Source organism: Homarus americanus, unplaced genomic scaffold (genome assembly GCF_018991925.1).
Source record: "Homarus americanus isolate GMGI-L3 unplaced genomic scaffold, GMGI_Hamer_2.0 scaffold54679, whole genome shotgun sequence".
Classification (NCBI taxonomy): Eukaryota; Metazoa; Arthropoda; class Malacostraca; order Decapoda; family Nephropidae; genus Homarus; species Homarus americanus.
Genome location: NW_024722701.1, coordinates 1,192,697 through 1,214,509, shown reverse-complemented (window position 1 = coordinate 1,214,509; position 21,813 = coordinate 1,192,697). Strand labels below are relative to the sequence as shown.

Here is a 21,813-nt window from a genome sequence, read left to right as displayed (position 1 = left end):
TGCAGATCTCCTGAAACTGAATGTCCCAATCACCCCAGACGAACCTATTAATGCCATTCCTCCTTGGCTGGACATATCAGTTCCTATTAATTACACTCCTGTTGGTAGTAAGCAAATGTTAAACACCGATGTGGTGAGATGTGTCACACTAGAAACTATTAACAGACACATAGAGAGTATTAAATCAAGTGAATGTTATGCTTTTACTGATGGTTCTGTGCAGACAAACACAGGTAGAACAGGCTGTGCAATTGTAATATATAAAGAAAAAGAGATGATAGTGTCAACCAAACAAAGGCTGAACAACTGGGCCAGCACAACACAAACTGAACTAACTGGAATCTACTTAGCCACAGACTACCTCAAAGAAAATGGAGGTGGGGTGATATTCTGTGACTCTCAAAGTGCTTTGAAATCAATGAACAGCCCGTCAGGCTCTATGTCTAAAGTTGCGTGTGATATTAAAAGGAATGTGATAACTGCCAATGAGAACAACTTTCGTATCGAATTTGTGTGGATTCCGTCCCATGTTGGAATCAGGTATCATGACCATGTTGATAGACTGGCCAATGAGGCATGTAAGAAAGAAAATGTTGACCGCGACCTTGGTCTGTCCAATGCTGTAATTAAAAACATTCAAGTCAGAATCATGAACTCTGATCTAGATGAAGTGAGAAATGCAGAGAGACCTGACAGTTGTAGCATTAGTAAATATGACAAATTTTGTAACAAGAGGTACCGGTATGGCCAGCATAAGGACAGAACCAGACAATGTGATGTAGTCGTGGCCAGAATTAGGCTAGGATACAGACACATCTGGCAAGTTAGTAACGCTGTACCCATACCGGAACACTCAGCATGTAAACTTTGTGATAAACCTTTAAAGCATACACTTGAACACTATATTATTGAATGTGACACTGTCAAAGACTTCAGGCCACCTGACTTACTGTATCTTGAACTATGTAATTACTTCATTGAATCAGGTGTGCTTGAGGACATTCTTGCTGTTTATCCCAAATTTGCTAGCCCACACTGATTAGTCTTCAATTAGAATATGACTCCAATGTATGTGATCCACTGACCTATATATGCTACTGGTGAATGTGATGTATTTCCTTCTTTGTGTACGAACCTCTGTCCTGCGTGGCAGTGAACAGTGGCATTACCCACATGAATCTGACCTATATATAGTGTCAATGAATATGATGCATTCTTTGTGTACGAACCTCTGTCCTGTATGGCAGTGAAAAGTGACATTACCCACATGAATCTGACCGACGTATATGTATGTATGTGTGCGTGTGTGCATGTATATGTGCGTGTACGTGTATATGTGTATGTATATACGTATATGTATGTATATGTGTGTGTGCGTGTTTACATATATGTATATGTACTGTCAATGAATATGATGCAACTCTTTGTGTACGAACCTCTGTCCTGCATGGCAGTGAACAGTGACATTATCCATTTGAATCTGACCTCTATACATTTATAGTTGTTAATGAATATGATGTATTTCTTTGTGTGTGAACCTCTGTCCTGCGTGACAGTGAGAAGTGATACCACCCTCAGTGTCAAGACCTGACTGAATTACTCAGAATAGGCAAACTGTACTACAAGCTCTGCCAATAAATTTGTTAAACAAAAAAAACCTGAAAAAAAAAACTCCGAGGGAACAATTTGAGTAAAAGTATAAAATATGTTATTCATAGAAAACGAACTTAAATGCTTTTATAGAAAATAGTTATTATTTTACGGGTAACTATTTTTGTTAAAGCTAGATTCCCTCCCCCTACGGCATATTTAAGTCGTTTGCGAGGAAAACGTCATAGAAGGAAAGTTTCCTAGAATTGTATAAACTACCGATTCTAATAGTTAAATTTCTAAGTTCGCTGGATGACCGAACCTAAAAAAACATCGTTCCTGCAAAGCGTGTACTCTACTCACTTGGAGCCATCATTATGCATACATTCCCGTTTAATGGTCAAATATATACAAAAAAGTAAACGGTGCAGACGCGCATGCCCATTACTTGCCAACAGAGTTAACGAGCCGATCTGTGGCGAAGAGGATAAAAGTAAAAATACAAATTATTATAAGTAAAGACTCACCAACGCTACAATGCCGCCATCTAACATTAAAAAAACCAACTAACTTAATGCCAAATATCGTCAACTGCACCAACTATATGCTTAGAGTGTAACTTTTTTATTAAATATTCCTTGATAAACAATAATACAAGGTGCGCTTGGCCAGCGTCCGTTGTTCTTGTTATCAACCACCAAAATTAAATCCTCTTCCTGTCGACCACCTCGTCAGCTGTGAGTAAATATTAACCCTTTCTTTGTCTCTAGCGCTAAAAAGTGTAGATTTATAAGTGGTTAAGACATAAGAGATAATTTGTAGTGTCATGAGCAGTACATAATTATATACAGGCGAAGGACTTAAGACTTTTATTACTGTAATGGTTTAAAAGTTAACGACTACTGAGTGAGGACTGCCTCTTATCACTCGTAAAATTAAAGGTAAAAATTCGTTTGGTTAATAGTCTTCAATTAGAATATGACTCCAATGTATGTGATCCACTGACCCATATATGCTGCTGGTGAATGTGATGTATTTCCTTCTTTGTGTACGAACCTCTGTCCTGCGTGGCAGTGAACAGTGGCATTACCCACATGAATCTGACCTATATATAGTGTCAATGAATATGATGCATTCTTTGTGTACGAACCTCTGTCCTGTATGGCAGTGAAAAGTGACATTACCCACATGAATCTGACCCAAATGTAGCCAAATGCAGCCGCAATGAAGTCAAATAATGGTCTTACATGAATAAATCGGACTGCTAATCACTTCTCGACTAGTATTTGGTGTCAGAAAGTCACAAAAAATTGGAAAACTTACTTTAATCTGAGTTAATAGATCGCGTGCATGTACCGAGGGAGCGAGGAATTACCCAAATGTAACCAAATGTAGCCGCAATGAAGTCAAATGATGGTCGTACAAGCGTAATTCGGGCTGTGAATCACTTCTCCGATAGCCGGAATTTAAATTTTCTCGGAAAATCGTTCCCAAAACTGAAATTCTCTAAAAAAAATTCCAGGTTTGGGGAAAATTTTCTGAGGGGCACATATTTTGGAAAATTCCGAGGAAAATTTTCTGGTACCCGGAAATTTCCAGAGATGGGAGATTTTTTTCCCGGCATTGAGAGATGAAATTCAGGTACATTTTCTGGAAATTTTGAGATAAAAAAGTTCTGGTATCCAGAAAATTCTGGGGATGGGGGATTCTTCTCGGCTTTGAGAGAGTCGTCTCATTACCCAGAAATCTCATTCCTGGAAGTGCTCTGCACCAAATGTTCCGGCTACCAGAGATATCATTATTGATTGCTAAGAAAAAATTCTTAAGATTCCTTTGTTGTGTGAAAATAAAATAATAGTGTAAAAATTGCTGTAGATCTTATAGGTTGCTGTTATTATTTTAAGAAACAATTTATGAACATTTATACACAGATACGTATTGAGAAGTTGCTGCCAATTTTCTGTATATTGTGTCTGTGAAATGTTTGGTTTATAATGGTCGTGTATACTGCTGGTAGTGACGGTACACCAGGGTGGCAGGTCAACGTACTGTATCTTCAGGGTGAAAAAGTTTTGACTGTGCCTTAATAAGTGACATTTTTAAAAGTAAAAAGACTATTCTTGTTGAATTAGAACGTTTTAAAGTGTTTTAAAGTACTGAAAGAAACATCTTGCACTTTGTCACAAGTCATAGTGAAATTTGTTGTAGAATAACAGTATTTTTTCATGCGAGAAGATGATTATTGTAGAATGTGAATTAATGATATATATTTATCCTTAAAAATATTTTCTATCAAGACCTTTATTGTGACAACTTATGAAGAGGTGAGATCTGTGGTGGTGAGAATAAAGAAAATGTTTTTTAGCCCAGAGGTTTAAAGTTTCCATGATTCTACATTACTTTCCTTCTGTCAAGAGAGTTACTATAATGACTTCCCTAATAAATTGTACTGTATATTACTTATTACTTTTACTTTGAAATGACTGGTTGTTTCATATGGTAATGACATGAAGAATTGAACCTGTAGCTAGATTCTCATAATTTACTTTACTTTACAGAACTTAACTTTGTCCTCTTGGCCACTTTTCAGCTTGTTAACTTCTTAGGTTATCAGTACCATTGTCTTCTGATGTAAAAAAGATTAAAATGATGTTCTTGTCTCCCAGATTTACACATGGGGGAATACGAGGCCCAAGTTTTACATCCTTCAGGACCTAATAGTGGTCAGAATATGACAAAGGTGTTCTTCATTCCTGCCCTGGACAATGACATGCAAAGGAGGAGCATCCTCAAGAAAGTTCAGGAAGGCTTAGTTAAAGGTTTGTTATGTTAGTCTGTCTGTCAGTGTTTATTATACAATTGTGAGAATTTAATGACCTCACTCTGACAGAGTGTTATGTAAAAAATTGAGTTATACTGTGCAGTATTTACTATATAGTATATGTCTGATAATATATATATATATATATATATATATATATATATATATATATATATATATATATATATATATATATATATATATATATATATATATATATATATATATATATATATATATATATATATATATATATATATATATATATATATATATATATATATATATATATATATATATATATATGTGTGTGTGTGTGTGTTAATGATTTATTGCGTACAAATGTGTTGGAGCGAGTATTTGGAATCTGTTCTATAGATACACTACTATACTAGTAAATACTGTACTTTCTGGACACTGAAATAATATTGTTATATAAACGCTATCAGAATACTGTTTGGGTACAGGATATGAAAATTTTTAATGATTCTTTATTTTTTTTGCCAGAGAAAGAAAGTTTGCAGTGTGAGGTGAAGTACTTGGCTCAGGCAGGGTGGGAAGGCATAGGTCAAGTGTCAAGCCTGACTGGCTATGTCATATCCTTGTGCAGGAAACATAACATTTTGTTCTCAGAACGTACCATCCTGCTATCCCTGCAAGATCAGTATCAGGCCATTCAGCTGTGTTTAGCGAGATCAAACAAAAATGTGAGTTTTATTTCATTATTTGTTTGCCATGCCACAAGGAGCAGTGACCCTGTCTTGCCAACTTTTGGTGTAAGGAAGGGACATCCAGCAGCAGAACTTTGCTTCAACCTGCTGTGAAGAGGGTGTTATCCAGTGTGACCCTACCATACAGGCCAGGTTTCCCTTAGTTACTCTGTTTTCTTCCAATACTAATGCTGGACAAAGAAGGTTATAAAAAAAGATTAGAACAACTGTCCAGATGGTCGAACAGTAAGCTGAGATGTAGAATTAATAGACTAGAAAATTACAGTAATGCCTAACTGTCAACTACAGTACAGTACTGGTAACAATAGAATTGAGTCTGGGATCAACTGGAAAACTACATGTCAGTAAATTGGGAAGTTTGCTGGACAATTTCTTACAATAGTGCCATTAATTGGGAGCTCCTGATCGATGGAATATCGGACAAGAGAGGGTCAACCTGTACAGTATACAGTTTCATTTTTAAATATATGGCAGTACAATATATATAATTTTTTCTTGGGTATATTTCCCCTAACTCACCTCTTCAGCATTTTGGTATCCATATGTAGAATTGTACTTCAGAATGAAATACTGTGTAGAAATAGACAAGAGAATGTGTTACTGAACTTTTGGAAAAACAGAAGATGAGATGCAAACATAGAGTGAGGCAGTACAGGATGTTCATGAAAGCTGTTAAGAATAGCACATGTGCAATACTGCTGGGAGTAAACTGTGTGATGATCATGTTGTGGATTATTCTGTAAAAGACCATCAATACCAAGTAAGTTTATAGATACAGTACAGTATGTGGTGTAATGCTCACCTTGCAAGTGAGGGCAGGGTGAAACTCTAGGCAAGTTTCTTTATACCATTTGCCTCTGTCTACCCAGCAGTAATTGGGAACCTAGATGTTAATCGATTTGCGGATAGTATTCCGGGATAATGGTTAGCTAGCGCAGTTGGCGAGTTGTCCGATCTTCGCGGACTATTCCTTGACACTGGATTCATGCAACTCGTTAACTCGGTGTGGTTGTTGTGTTGGCGACAGCTTCTATACCTTAAATATATTCATGCCTGGGTGGCCCTTGGGCCGGTCATCCTCATTACACGAAGGGCAACCATTATTATGTATTTGAATATACAAGTGATATCTCCGTTAGACGGTACAATTGGTGCAGAGCACTTCAGGGAATGAGAGATTTCCGGGTAACGAGATGATTCTCTGAAACCCGGAAAAAATCCCCAGGCCCAGAATTTTTCTGGGTATCGGGCAAAGTTTCGGAATTTTCCAGAAATTGCACATTATTCATCCTTGGAATTTGCTCCCAGACCGGGAAAAAAAATTGGAGAGCTTCTGGGATTTTCTTTGAATTTTCCAGAATGATGCCTTACGTATTTCATCTGGGGATGGGGGATTTTTTACGGGTACCGGGAATTTTTTTCTGAATTTCCCCCAAAAATATACCTGATTTTCGTCCTCTGAATTTGTTCCCAGACCCAGAAAAAACAAATTTGGATAGAGTTTCTGGAATTTTTCTCTGAATTTTCCAGAACATGCAACCCTCGGAAAAATTTTCTCAAACCTGTAATTTTCCGGAAAACTTCCGAGCAGATTTCAATTCCGGTTATTGGAGAGTTCTGGCAAAGAGGGATTCCGGCTAACAGAGATATTACTTGTATAAATATTTCAAAAGTACAAGTACTATACACTATGACAAACTATTTCAATTTACAGAAACATGGAGAATTCATGGCAGCTGCAAGTGATGTGATGGATGTTTGGCAGGAGTTATATAGAGATACTTTAGAGACCAAATCCGAAGACGAGGAAGACTTGAAAATTCCCAGTACCTGTACTCAAAGTAAAAGGTGAGACTGTCTGTTCAACTGCACTTTGTCAAGTGAAGTACGTGCAGTACTGCAGTACAAGAGGGTCACGTTCTTGATAACCTCTCGTAAATAGTTTTTTGAAATCAATGAATATTTTCTCATTGACTCCCATTACAGTATATAACACGAAAACACTTTGTTAAACTCCTTACGAGTTATGCCTATATTTAATTACATTTAAATTAAAATTTAACTTATATTTAGTTGATGTCATGTAGAGTACACTGCTTCAGCCCAAACTACTCACAGATAATGTTTATGGAGACCCAAGTATTAATTATGTTTCATATATTAAGTTCCTCTTCAATTGGTAGAGTTTTGAGCACCATTCCTTTCCTCCCAGTAGTCATCAGTGGTGTTATTTTGTCTTAACTTGATTTAGAGGCCATAATAATACTGTACACAAGGGAAGCACTAAATTATGAAGAAAAAATGAGAGGCAGTGCAATCGTTATAAAAACAAAGATGTGGGAACTTAAGCCTCGCCCAAATACTGCCCCCACACAACGCCCCCAAGGCCAGAGCTTGTCCAATTTATGGTGGTTTCCAACTTAAGAGGTTTCCTACTGTAGAGAGTGATTGTAGGAGAGTGGTGACACATTGAAAGTTTATTTGTGAGTGTTGTACAGAATAATGAGATAAATAAGCATAATGTAAGTAAAAATACTTAGTGGTTTTTCTAGCATACAATATATACATCACAACTTTGGGGTGTTCGTTTGGAAATCAAAGCTTGAGAAAAAAATTTTAGCTGCAAATTTTTGCATATCAAATCCTCGTAAATCGGGATCTGCCTTTATTGTAATATTGTATTAACTGCATTTTACACTACATGGCTAAGGACCTTTGTACAGTATAATCATTGGATGCACAGTGGAAGTGTTTATACAATAGTGTTATAAAAAGATAAGGAATAATAAAAATTATTTGTTCAAGTAGCCATCAGATTTATTAATACACTGCAATTTTCAACACATTGCTCTAAGGATTTACATACACTAATTACAGAAGATATTGAAGATAAGCAAATTGCAATGTGCAGGTGTGAGGAACATTGTAATTTGTTCAGCTTCCATTGTCTTATTGTCTTTTGTATTTTATTTGATGATTACAAGAACAACTTAACTGTAATCATTTTCTTCTTCTTCAATACTGTATTCTGCATGTAACTCTCATGGCTAATTTGTATTACATTTTCCAGATGGGATCCAGTAACTCGAGAAATGAAGGAAATTGTACAGGATTATTGTGAATTTATGAAGAACTCAGGGTGTTTGGACCATTTTATGATCTACACTTGTTTAAAGAAAAACATTAAAAGGCACCAGGAACTCTGCAAGGATATTTTTTCTAAGGTATTATGATAAAGCCTGAAGATAGAGTGCTCTCTCTCTCTCTCTCTCTCTCTCTCTCTCTCTCTCTCTCTCTTAGCAGAAAATATTTAAAATTGATATACTGAAATAGTATTTGAGAAGAGTAAGATTTGTAGTATGTATATTCACAAGCTGTACAGTTATCATACAATTGTCCATAATTTCTTCAAATGTGAATTGTTATAACATTGACTTCTTGTGACCATTGTGCATGTATCTCTTATTACTCAAAGTTGTGTACAAAGAATATAATTCCATTAATACAGGTATATCCAAAACTATATCATCCCTTATACAGGTGTATCATTTTTTTCCTTGTCAGTAATGTACAGTCACCCACAATAGTCCTGTCGCCTCTCCTCCTGAACCACAAACCCCGGGATTTGGACTCGTGAATCCAAAGTATTTGTTGACACGAAAATACATCAGAGTGTACTACTTCGGGTTCACGAGTATGAATCTTGGAGCTTGTTGAAAGGGTAGAGAGGTGACGGGACTATTATGAGTGATTGTACTTCCAGATGCAATGTTTAGATACAGTATTCTAGATTGTTGATTGTCCAATTGTGACTGTTGGATACTCATGGATTGATGAATGAATTTACTTTAATTTATATCAGAAAAATATATTGGTCATTGCTCTCCTCTATTGCAGGTTTACCTCATTGAGAGTGTGAATCAAATATCAGCTATGGAAAGAGAACTATTGAAACTAATGCTGCATGGTTCCCAGATATTTAAGGTGTCCACAGAATTTCCTATGACACATGACGCTTCAACTGCCTCTTTAGACTTCAATATGTCAGGCATAGTTGAAAATGATGTTCTACCTTCATCATCAGCAAGAGATGATGATGAAGAACAGCTAAATGAATCACGCAATCATACATATGATGAAGCAGTAAATGTTGAAGTAGACATTATTGACAGCACCTTAACTGATTATGTTAATGGTGTTAACACAAGTCCATGCAAGAATTTTATTGCCAGTGAATCGGAGTCTTACATAGAGAAACTAATATTTGCACATCTCCGGCTTCTGATAAATACTCGCGATGAGATGGCATTTACTCTAGCTTGTAGTATGCCAGGAAGAGAAATTAAACAACAGGGCTTTACTGACATAAGAGTTGAAGCTCAGAAGAAAAACATGCCTATGTATCAGGTAAGATATACTTAATCATACTGTACTGCAATAGGTAGATTGGTATGTTCATCATTACACTGTGGCATTTTTCACCTCTTTATGTATATACTGTATGAGGTTCCTAGTTGAGTAGCATATGATATGACTTGCATCAAATAAGGCTGTACTGTATATCGTAATTAGTCATTTCACTCCTACAGACATACCTTGTATATTTTGGTTTTTCTAGCTCCATTTTAAATATACTTTAGTCGCCATGAGCAATATATATTCTAAGGCAGAGATATGTTGACTACATTTCCCTGGCTGTTGGTGTCACTGTGGAAGTAATAGAGAATTTCCTCCTGTATGGCATATGTCTCCATGGATTGTATTATCATTATTATAGAATTTACTACATAGTTAAGTACTGTACAGTACTCCGAAACAGGGTACTGTGCATGTACTCTATTTCAAAATGTCGGCATTCTAATCTCGATTACTTGCCACAACTTTGATAAAGATGATTATAAAGAAGAAATCTGATTGTGTTAAAAGTTTCCTAAATCTGTATATTCCTCATGCCATATTAACATTTAACTATTGAGTGGAGGATTTTTTCTGCCAGACGGTATTGTCATTCATCATGCGTCAGAGGCTAGGAGGGAAGGGCTACCAGACAGAGCCAAATAATCCAGTATTACTCCATGTTAAGCCTCTTGAAGAATTTGTTGACTCCCTCATGAAACTGCAGAACATTGTAGAGGAAGAACCAAACCCAGGGTAAGTGTTCTTGGTGATCTCTTTGTCGGGTCTGTGTCGTCTCTATTTGTTCGTTATGCTGGGAACTGGAGGAAGAGGAGGTAGATCTTTAGTACTGTACTGAGAATTTTGACATAAAACCATCTAGGACAGGTGATGCAGACCTTACAATCTAAACAAACAAGTAGGACTATGAAACAAAAGTGTGGGATTAAATTAAAACAAAATATTAATCTTTACTCAATTACATAACCTTTGGACTTTCTTATATTATTTATGAATTTTTTGTCTTATTTAAGATGAGACAGCAACTAGACTTGGTAGTTCTGAATCATGGCAACAAATATGACTTTCCCTTCACATCCTAATGCATGTTCAGGCTATTTAAAATAAATCATCTTGGCTCTCTATTTGAATCTAGCGGGAAAGAATCACTGAGCTTCGGTAAGAAAACAAAAGAGCATTGATATTTTATGATACGATTCATATATCCGGCAAAATGATAGTATATTACTAATCCCTTGTCAACCTCAATTCAGAACATCTTTTCAGGCTCATAGGCCATAGAATATTTAAGGAATCTTGGCTCGTATTTCCTTATTTCATGATTTTATTTTAATCTTTTTTACCCCATAATTTTTCCTTGATGTGGTTCATGTCTTACTCCAGTAACAAGTACCTATAAGTAATTAATCTAGAGAAGGAGAAGAAGGAAAAAAATCTTTCCCTCCAGATTATGAGTAAATTACAGTCAACCCTCGAAGATTTGGACTAAAAGGGGGACCACCTGTCCGGAAAGGCCGATTGTCCGAATTTTCCGGCGAATATTAAATGATATAAGAAACGCCAAAAATACAGTACTAATGTAGTGATAAACAAATTACCGTATCTAAACCAGGCATTTACCTATGATAACATAATAAGAAACATTGTATCATTACTAGAGTGAATGAAATAATATTCCCACAAACAACAATTGTCAACTCTGTTTATGTTTCCCACCTCCTCGGGTCAAACAGTGCCCACAGGCCTAAAATGATCTTAGCTCTGGTTTGGAGATGTTTCTTAGGGAAACTTCTAGGGGGCTTCTTATCTCAGAACCCCCAAAATTTTGTCCGGATCTTTTGAAATCTGTATTTCCCGGGTCCAGATTTTCGAGGGTTTACTGTACTATGAAAAATTGTGAGAGTTTATTGTGAAGATTCCTTGTAGAGCCATGTAGATTGACTCCTTGAACGTGACGTTGATATTGATTGATACTGTACATGGGTGATGTGGGAGGCTTAAGTGAAGTCATAGCTGGAAGAACAACACAAGAAAATAATCAATCCGTAGGAGTTGATACAGGAATGTATATTAATTACATAGAAATTTATGTACTACAGGAATATATACCAATTATCATATATAGGAATTGATACAGGAATGTGTATAAATTACAGGAATATAACCAGATTATGTAGGAGTTATGATCAGGCTATGTGGGAAATAGATTTGGAATGTACAGGTAATTTGCATGTGAGAGTGACTGAAAAGCAGGAGATGCAGGCAGGAAAAAAATAATTTGCAAGCCAAATATAGTGATTATGATTCCAGTTTAATCTTTTGACAGGTTCAGACATTCACCAGTTTATAAAGGGGTTCCGATCCTGAGAAGTCTCATGGATAACTTTCTCGTAAATCGGAACACATTTTCCTGTAGACTCCCATTATTAAGCCGAGATTATGTTTCTCTGAAAAATATACGTACTTCCCAAAACCTCTTAAACTGTCTCGGAACCTTTTTTAATGAAAATTTTTTGTGTATACAGTAGACCCTCGCAAACAGCGGATTTCCATTTCATCAACTGTGACATTTAGTTTTATGCATCCGCAGAAGTGGAGCCTTTATCCCTCCTCGGTCTAATGTATTGCTCCATAAATGTGAGGAATAAGTACAGTAGCTAAAACAACTATCTGTGCATACTTTGTGGGAAACAATATGAGACCATGGACGATAACTTTTGGTATACGGGAGCTGTCACTAGTCACACGTAAAATTTCGGTAGCATATCGACTCCCACCTGCACAGATAGTTGTTTTAGCTATTGTACATATCTCTGGCTGAGTATAAAAAGGGCCAATGTCAAAAAATGCCAATTTAGACTTTGGCCCATGAAACCCAGGTCACTCTACTGTCCTGTCTGTCTTGATGATTTTATAGTTTTAGTACTGTACAGTAGTTAGTTTTGTTACTACCATTCCTCACTTTCTGACTCTAAGCTCTGGGAATATTGGCTATAAAAATTCTGTCCTTTTCTACACTGTAAATTACACCTGTTTATGACTCTTGCTCTTACACTGGTCACAGGGGCCAGCACCTGTCATTATGTACTCTATTGTGGTAAGGGATTTAGTAGCCTTAAACAATGGTAATGAGTCGTTAGAGTTACTATTAGACCATCATTTGTAGTTAAATGACTATAGAGCTGATCTCCTGTAACAAGCCTGGATCGCTTACACAACATGCCCATTTCATTGTTGTTTTCCTCAAGTCTTTTACAGTATTTCCTTTTCCAGAAAAGCTGCATTACAAATTTTGTCGGCAATTAAATCCATTCTGGTACGAATGAGAGGCCGTGTTCTCAAACAGAGTGCTATAGAGAAGGTGTGGGGCAGCCTTAACTTAGCCTTGAGTCATCTGCTGGACATGGCTCCTGAAGCAGATGAACCTGAGACACATATAAAGCTGCATCAGACAACTGGGTCTCTGCGACCGTGCCTCAGGGTTAGTATAGTTACTTTGCTTGTTTACTTTGTTCTATGGGCTGTTTTATTTATATGTTAAGTACAGTATTAACACAAGACCAATAAAATCAATATATTTTTATTACAGTATTCTTGTCAAAGAATAATAAGGTGAAGGACAGCTTCATAAGCTTTAGGTGCGTTATATAATGTGCTATTGTACAAGGGCTTACTGTAAATAGGCTTTCTGTGCCTTTCTTAAGTTTTTTTTTTTTTGCTTTTGATAAAAAAAACAGTAGATGGGAAAACAGCTTGATACATGGGAGGAGATTTATTGCACCTTGAGATGGATTACAAATGGGGTGAACATAACCATAGCTGTAGAGGCAGGGCTGAGAACACAAGTACTCCACCCGACCGATGGTAACAAGAAAAAGAAAACTGGACTGGGAATGGAACAAACAGCTCTAGCATTCAGATGTATGAATTCTTTGAGTGGAGCTTAGGCTTTAGCAGCTGAGAGTGAGCAATGAGGAACCTGTTGGTTCTGAGGTCAATCAGAGGCAGAGGAGACGAGAGAAAAATACTTTTCAGGTAGATGGGTAATCTCGGATTACCTCAGAGTGGCAACCCTGCCTTGCTGGCTAGTAGGGTGCTTTAAAGTCCTACAGGTAATGGTCAGCTGCCACTTTGTAAAAGTGGGTTGATGATAGGAAGGGCATCCAGCAATAAAACTTACATCAAAAGTGCCTGATGGCATCTGGGGACATGCAATCAAGTAATCATGGCTAACATACGCAGGCACAGAAAATGGCTGTAAAACAGTACTGATGACTTGGAAAGTTAAAGATACTGTACAAGATGTTACCCCACAGAATAGCTTTAGTGAATTAACTTTGATTTAATAATGGCAGAATAACAAGTGAGTTGTAAGGTAACAGAGTCAAGGATGATGAAAAACAGCAAGTATTGTGGAAGGAAGGAGAGAAATAGTGAGTGGAATGGATCACATTTGGGAGACATGATCAGATAAGGCAGCCTGGAGGCATTTTGCTTGTAACCACCATGTTAGACAGAAATTCCAAGAGGACTTGGAGAGAGGATGGTAACTACCACCTAACCTTGGCTTTCAGAATAGAAGTTTCATCTCCAGAGCTGGAGTTTTGAGATTATGAAGGAGGCTGACCACCTCCAGGGTATATAAATTATTTTGTAATCATTTAAGTATAGTTACTGGATATTTATATGTAAGTATTTTATCTATTATAGTTTGTTAAAAAGTTTTAAATAGAAAACCTTTTTAAGTGAAATCCGAGTTACATGGCTCAAATGTTACTGCTCTCAAGACCAGACTTGACCAACACTGGAGCAGGTTCAGATACATTCATTAGGCAGTGAATGCCCAGTACATGCTAACAGTGTGTAACAAAGACGTGAATGACTGCCCAAGCGGCTAACGAGCCAATGAGTGGCGAAAATGATAAAAGTATCAGTACTATTATGCAAATTAAACAATCGGTAGTAGTAAATTTAATAGTTTGATGTAGATTATAACAACATTGGCACAATTTATAGATAATTGTAGTTAACTATGAAGTTAAGCATATACCAGGTACATACTGTATATAAATACAATAGTTACATAGTATTACTCATACATCTTATGTTGTATATGTAGTAATTTATGACTACAGTATTAAGTTTTTGTATTATTTAATGAGAAAATATAGTTCTTATTTTAGAGAGCCGTACTGTACTTGTAAGTAATTTTTTTTATGAATTTTCAGCTCTTAATTCAGCTGTGTGATGAAGCTAGCGGCCATTTTTCTGACACAGGGATTGTGGATGCACTGGGTGAGAACTATTTGACTCAGTGCAACAGTTCAAAGAAATATTCCTCACCAATCAGGATCCCTACTGTGTTATCACTCTTCAGGTTAGTGAGCCTCTCAAAATGTCGTCGGTTTACTTATGTCTAGAATGTCGTAAATTTATTTTTCTCAACAAAAATTACCTTTTACCTCTTGACCTGTACAAGCCCATAATAATGGCTCTTAAAGTAGATAAACTTCGTTGCGTGAAGAGAAAGAAGAACACGTTGAAATTGAGTGACAAACTTGAAATAATTAAGAAACTAGAACGTGGTGTGAGCAATACTGTTCTAATGGAAACATACGACGTTGGAAAGTCTACAATTTATGATATAAAAAAGGCAAAGAATAAAATTCTAGATTTCACAGCTTTTTTTTTTAAACTGCTCGTTTTGATAAATGAACCATGCTATATTTGCGCATGAATAAACTATCAAAATGTACCTGTTCATCTCTTCTTTATTCCTCCTTAAATTTGAATTTTAAAAGTACTGCCTGAGAATCCGGAAAATCCGAAAATCCGGACCGACCCAATCCCCAAGCAGTCCAGATTTTTGGACTTCTATTGTATATATATATGGAGAAGGACACTGTTAATTATTGTCTTTTTATCTTGCATTATTTTATTTTAGTCTTTTAAGCCTTAATATGAACTAAACTGTTGCGTTGCCAAGGATGTAATTACCACAATCACTCAATCAATCTATCAATCATCTTCGATTATCTCTTTTAGATCCCCAGCTGAAGCTGAAAACAGAGATATGGAAGTTGCAGATGAAGAAGACTCTTTGCTGAAGCGAGTCATGAAGAAAACTGGCTGTGGAGTCACACCTGCTTCAGTGCCTGAAAAGTAAGTTCAGGGTATTTTTCTCCTTTAGAATATTTTATGAAGCCTAAAGGAAAGACACAGCTGATAATCAATTGCACAGATCTTGGCCTTAAGAATGTTCCATGAGCCCCATGGCAATGAAACCAAAAGGGGAGTACTGTACTATAGGCAGACCCCGATTTACTAAAGGATTATGATCCTGAGTAAACCTCACATAAACTGATGCACAGATTTTCTCTGTCTCTCATTATATAACATTATATAATTGTTGATATATTCTCTACCCCAAAATATAACATACTTGACCTCTGATGAGCTATTGTATCAGCCTATGTTTACATGGAGGAGGGGGGGTCACTCATAAATCAAATAATTTTAATTTTCATAACTAAAATTGCAAATCAAATCTTCTTAAATTGGGTTCTAAGTTTATACACAGGTGCTGACCGTCGATTTATTGATTGATATGCAATTGATCAGTTTTACGATGTTAATAAATTAACACCAAATACCACTATGCGTTGGCTAAGATGAGATTTACGATGGCCATTACCCGATGGCCACCTGAATACTTTTCTTGCATTGTCACTGGTATGAAAATGTGATGTACAATAACTTGCAATATTCCAAGGTATGATGACACAATCTTGGAATGGTGTAACACATGTGACCCACGTGGGAGGCTCTCCCCGTCCACAGTGACTGCCAGGCTGAGCAGCTGAACTGTATCACGTTGCCCAGAGGATGGATCATGTGTGGAAGAAGCTCAGTAATAACGAAATAACTAGAACAAATGGCTTTAAATTAGATAAATTCCGATTCAGAAAGGATATAGGCAAGCACTGGTTTGGTAATAGAGTTGTGGATATGTGGAATAGGCTACCGAGTGCTATAGTAGGATCGGGGACGCTAGGGAGCTTCAAGACGAAGTTGGATAGGCACATGGAAGTGCTGGGATGGGTGTGAAAGGGATCTGCCCTGTATGGACCAGTCGGCCTCCTGCACTATCCCACTTTCTTATGTTCTTATGTTCTAATATATATTGTACCAGTAAATGTGAGGAATAAATAAAAATAAAAATATACAAAAAAAAATAAATTTGTATTGCCATTTGACTATTGTGACATGGGACATGAGACAGAGAACAGCTGAGAACCACCCCTCTACTCTGCTCCCCTTCCTCCCCCCTTCCCCCACTCTTTGTGATAACTCCCACGTATGTAAGAAATGTTTGTGACCTTATAATAATTTTTTTCAAATTCTGTATGAAAGATTGTGTGTGCATGTAACAGTAAAAAAAAAAAGAAGAAGAAAATTACATGTTTACCCAAAATTAAGAATTGAAAAATTACTGCTCTGAGTGCTAATTCTGGCTCTTCGGGGTCTCGGGAACGGAACCTATTTTTCCCCCAAGTTATTAATGTCGATATACGATCAATCACCTTACGATGGGTTTTCAGTGTCCCTAACGGTCAACAACTGGAGTGAAGCAGTGTCTTTATAGATGACTTAAAAATTTTGCGTAGACTAGTCACCCATTTTACAAGTTGTTATTTTTACAATATTTTAATTTATAAAATCAATTCCAGACATCACAGAATCTTAATCTTGCAGGTACTATTCAGGATGTGCCTGGGCTCCTCATAATCTTTCCCCCATAAACAAAGGAACAGTTAACTTTCCCTCAACCTCTCCGATCATTGGACCTACACTCAAGGCTATGGGTAAAAAGAAGAAACCTGATCAACACTGGAGAGATATTGTAGAGTCAGTATCCCAGACACAGGTATGTTGGGAGAATTTGGTAACACACACAAAAGTTTAGTCTAATCATTTTATCTTCATCCTCACCTCTTCCTCCCTGTAAACTTTATATTAATCATATTTGTCTCTCTGTTCTTGGCTTTTGCTTAAAAATTTTACCAAGAAACAAACATTGGTTTCTGATATTAGTGTGTGTTGTTAATAAGACATGAGGTTGAGACTTTCCATACAGGGAATAGCACTTTACTGGTCGTTACTGTTAAGAATGGACGACAAGATTGGCCTGTTTTATCGACATGTGAATATAACTAGATCTGTTTTCTATTTTAACAGGATGTGGAAGAGGAAAGAGTAAGTGAGTCATCATTGGTCAAGACTTCTATGAGCAAGACAATAAATAAGAAGACAGTTAATGAGACAACAAAAGAAAAGTGCAGCAAGAGATCTCTACTGTCTGATATATCCAATGTTGATAAGAAATCAGAAAGTGAAAAATTGAAACCTGCTAAGAAGGTTGCTAAGAGAAATAACAAGAAGAAACCTCTTCCAAAAGACCAGAAGGCAATCACGTCATATTTCAGGATTTATGTGGAATGAAATGTTGAAAGATATCAAGAGTATTTATTGTATTGAAAAATTAATATATTACCAATATTGTGTAGAGTAAACCCATTGATGTGTGGGTGGGTGGATTAGGCTACTGCTTGAGAGGTGAGCAGTGGTAAGTATAGTATGTGACTGAGCTAACCAGCATGAAATTTAATTTTATCAGCTTTCAGCAAATAATTAGTGACATTTATTACCATGTACTTTACAGTATTATCAAATCTGTCTTATGAGACCCTACTGTATATTATTTTTAATGCATTGTCTGTACAATAAGTTCTATAACTCATTTCCTCGCCAAAACTTTTGTGTATGCACATTCACCAATTATCCCAGCAGTGTCACACTAAGAGTTTCATTGTACTATACAGCAGTTACGACAGTAATGTGTCCTCCAACATTGTGGTGTAAGGTGAATCGTCGTATCTTGAGTCATTAATTACCATTAAAATAAGCAATAATAATGAAAGGCATTGCCAAGTGTGACCTTTTCACATCTTTTGTGTGGCTTTTTACCCCTTTTTTCCCCAAACAGTAAAATTAATGAACAATAAAAATTATATTCTTTAAATTATATTTATTAATTTATTAATGCACCTTATACAATATAAATTACTAATAATGAGTCACACAAGAGGAGACGGGATGGCGTTGTTTTAGTTAGTGTTTACACTCAAGACGCGGTTTTCCATCCAAAACTGAAAAATAAGACCCTGGTTGTACCTGTAGTAAAATTAATGTAAATGGAAGAAAGAAGAAACAACTGATGGTAAAGTCTCGCCCGGCCGTTCCACCCCGCCCCCTGTCTGGCCTCACCCCCGCCTGGGCTTCACCCCCACCCACCCGCCTCACTACCCTCACCTCACCACCCGCTCCATCTCACCCCTGCTCCGTCTGCCTCTCATCCCCACCCCACCTCCAACTCTCTCTCACCCCGCCCCACCGTTCCATCTCACCCTGCCCGGCTCTCACCCCATCCCACCCCGCCCAGCTCTCTCCCTGCCCACCTGCCTTCACCCACCTCGCCCGCCTGGTCTCACCACCTGCCCCTGGCCTGCCTTCACCAGAACAAACTATTACTTTCAACTCCCATAAATCAGTTTAAGAGTTATATTTTTTTAAACTGAGTCATTATATATTTTTAATGAATACAGTGGTGGTGATGAATTTGAAATATTGAGTTATGACCACCAACAGTCACAGAGGGAAATGTGAAATTAAAAATTAAATAATTTAGTACTTTAACCTAATCTGGTCATTGTACTCACTTACTGGTTAATTATTACGTAAATACTGGTGTACGGTTTACGCCAAGTTACCCGTTTGTCATGGCTCATTTGGCGGTATATTTAACAAAAACATTAAATAATTACTGACTAGACGTTAAAGAAACGCAATATAATACTAAACCATATAAATGTATTAGTTTGCCAAAGTAGGTACCATAGGCCTTACAGCCCAGTGAAACTTGGGGAGCAGCCTATGACAAGTGAACTGCTCCAACAACTGGCCGCAACTTTACTTAAACATTTTTATGCCAAATTAACTATATTAAACACTATCCCAAAGAATAACCATTTATCTTCTATTACCGAAAAAAATTACACACGATATTACTGAAATAATATATGGAGACTAGAGGCGAGGTGTGACTTGGCTTTGCCTGTCAGCTGCAGTCGTGAGTGGTGAGTGGTCGGGTAAGAAAGGGCCTGATACGCTTAGTCGAGGCATTTATATGAAGGTTCAGTGACGTCACGGGCTTCATTGATCATTTTGTTCATTGAAGCATTCGTCAAACTAATATCCGAAACACGAAAACGTCAAATTTATGGTCCATTTACTTTTGATTAACTTTATAATGCAGCAAAACAGCGTCCTATAAAGAAAACAATAGAAAGAAAAAAAGAGAAAGGCCGAGTTGAACCCGTCTCGAAGGCGAGTGTAAATCTTAACTACTGGACTAAAGCGCTTCTAAAATAAATTTTGATTTCTCTCTTATACTTCAGGTCCCCTCCCTACTGTGCGCTGAAGGGTTGGGGCAGCTCAAATATATATTAAAACAGATCAAATTCATCGTCCAATTGACTTATAGGGAATAACATCATGAAATAATTCTCCATAATGAAAGAAAATAAGAAAAAATATAGAGAAGCACCAAGAACCAAACTCGGACCCTTATAATGGCAGAAGAGTCTTAACAACTGGACCGAGACGGACGTAAGTTATATTAACCTTTATTCTTCTCTTATAGGTAATATGCTCTGCCAACTCTCTGTGAGCCGAGATTAGAGCAGCTCGTCCACACTTGATATTGAAACAGTTTATTTAACCAGAAAAATACAGATACAGAGTGGACCAATTTTAATGCAGTTTCTTGAGCTTTAAGAATGACGTTAAGGTGTAATAACTAAGTCTGTCGTGGCTCAGTGGTGGTCCTATCCTCCTGTTTATTTATTTTTGTATGTTTGTAGCCCTATTAGCTTACTACTATCGTCAAGTTGTATTGATTCTTTAACAAGAGTTTTATGTACATAATGTGCTTTATTTATTAGCAGCTTTTAGAGCTTTTAGTAGTATTAGAATCCTGAAAACGATCGTATTTTTGTTATTATTAACGTCTCAAAAAGGTTTCAAAGAGACAGTTTCGACTGATTTATTGATCTTTATTGGGAATTCATCACATGTTCAGTAAAAATACATTGTGTATCGTAGAGTTGAGCACTTGGAGGCTTTATTAATACATTACACCAGAAAACAAGAGAAACAACATTTGTAATACAATAAAGTACACATTAGAGTATGAACTACAGATACTGAACCTAACCTAGGTTATATTAATGGATGCTACTGTGTAAGTAGCCCGGTAGACACAACTCCACCTCTGTACACCGTATACTACAGTCGCTCCAGCCAGTGCCGGATTTAGGACTCAGGAGGCCCATAAGCAGCCTCAGGAGGCCCCCTCATTATAACCACTCAAGAGAGTGCGATGGCGAGGAAGCAAGCCTAAACATCTGAGGTTCCGGGGGCCCTGTAAGCCCCCGAAATTTTTAAATTTGAACACTCTTGGAGGAGAATTTGAAGCCATATGCAGTTATATTAAGGAAATTAGAACATTGAGAAATTTTTAATTAACTGTATATTTATTGATGGTGTGCAAATTCCTAAACACACACACACAACGTGAGACATGACTGGAGTCATTCATGTGGTTTCAAGTCGACCAGCCCTGATATAGCTGAGCTACTGCACATAGGGAGGCCCCTCAAGCAGTTGCCTGACTTTGCCCACTCCTCTGAATCCGGCCCTGAGGAGGAGCAAAGGGGGAGAGGAGCACAGGGGGCGAAGTAGCACAGGAGTAGGAGAAGCACAGGGGAGGAGGCCACAGGGGAGGAGGAGCACAGGGGGGAGGGAGGAGCATAGAGGAGGAGGAATCACAGGGTAAGGAGGGAGCACAGGGGAGGAGGGAGCACAGGGGAGGAGGAGAATCACAGGGGGAGGAGGGAGCACAGGGGAGGAGGAGCATATAGGGGGAGGAGGGAGAATCACAGGGGGAAGGGAGGAGCACAGGGGAGGAGGAGCATAGGGGAGGAGGTGAGAATCACAGGGGAGGAGAGCACAGGGGAGGGAGGAGAATCACAGGGAAGGAGGAGCCATTGGGTGAGTAGGAGGAGACAGGGGAGGAACACGATACGTGTTTCACTTCAAATTTGACCTTTTTTATTTTGGGCAATGAGCGAATTT

At 37.5% G+C, this 21,813-nt stretch overlaps 1 protein-coding gene across 1 annotated transcript; it reads left to right on the top strand.

The window, feature by feature from the left end:
• Positions 1-2,242: 2,242 nt before the first annotated feature.
• Positions 2,243-18,440, top strand: LOC121863040 (PCNA-interacting partner-like; the record flags this gene model as incomplete). The annotated part of the gene is given in 12 exon segments (XM_042361510.1): positions 2,243-2,327; positions 4,257-4,409; positions 4,919-5,118; positions 6,857-6,990; positions 8,213-8,366; positions 9,040-9,549; positions 10,139-10,293; positions 12,832-13,039; positions 14,787-14,935; positions 15,604-15,720; positions 17,314-17,485; positions 17,797-18,440. Coding segments are annotated over 11 exon segments (2,208 nt in total). The 5' UTR covers positions 2,243-2,327; positions 4,257-4,264.
• Between the last annotated feature and the right edge of the window lie 3,373 nt (positions 18,441-21,813).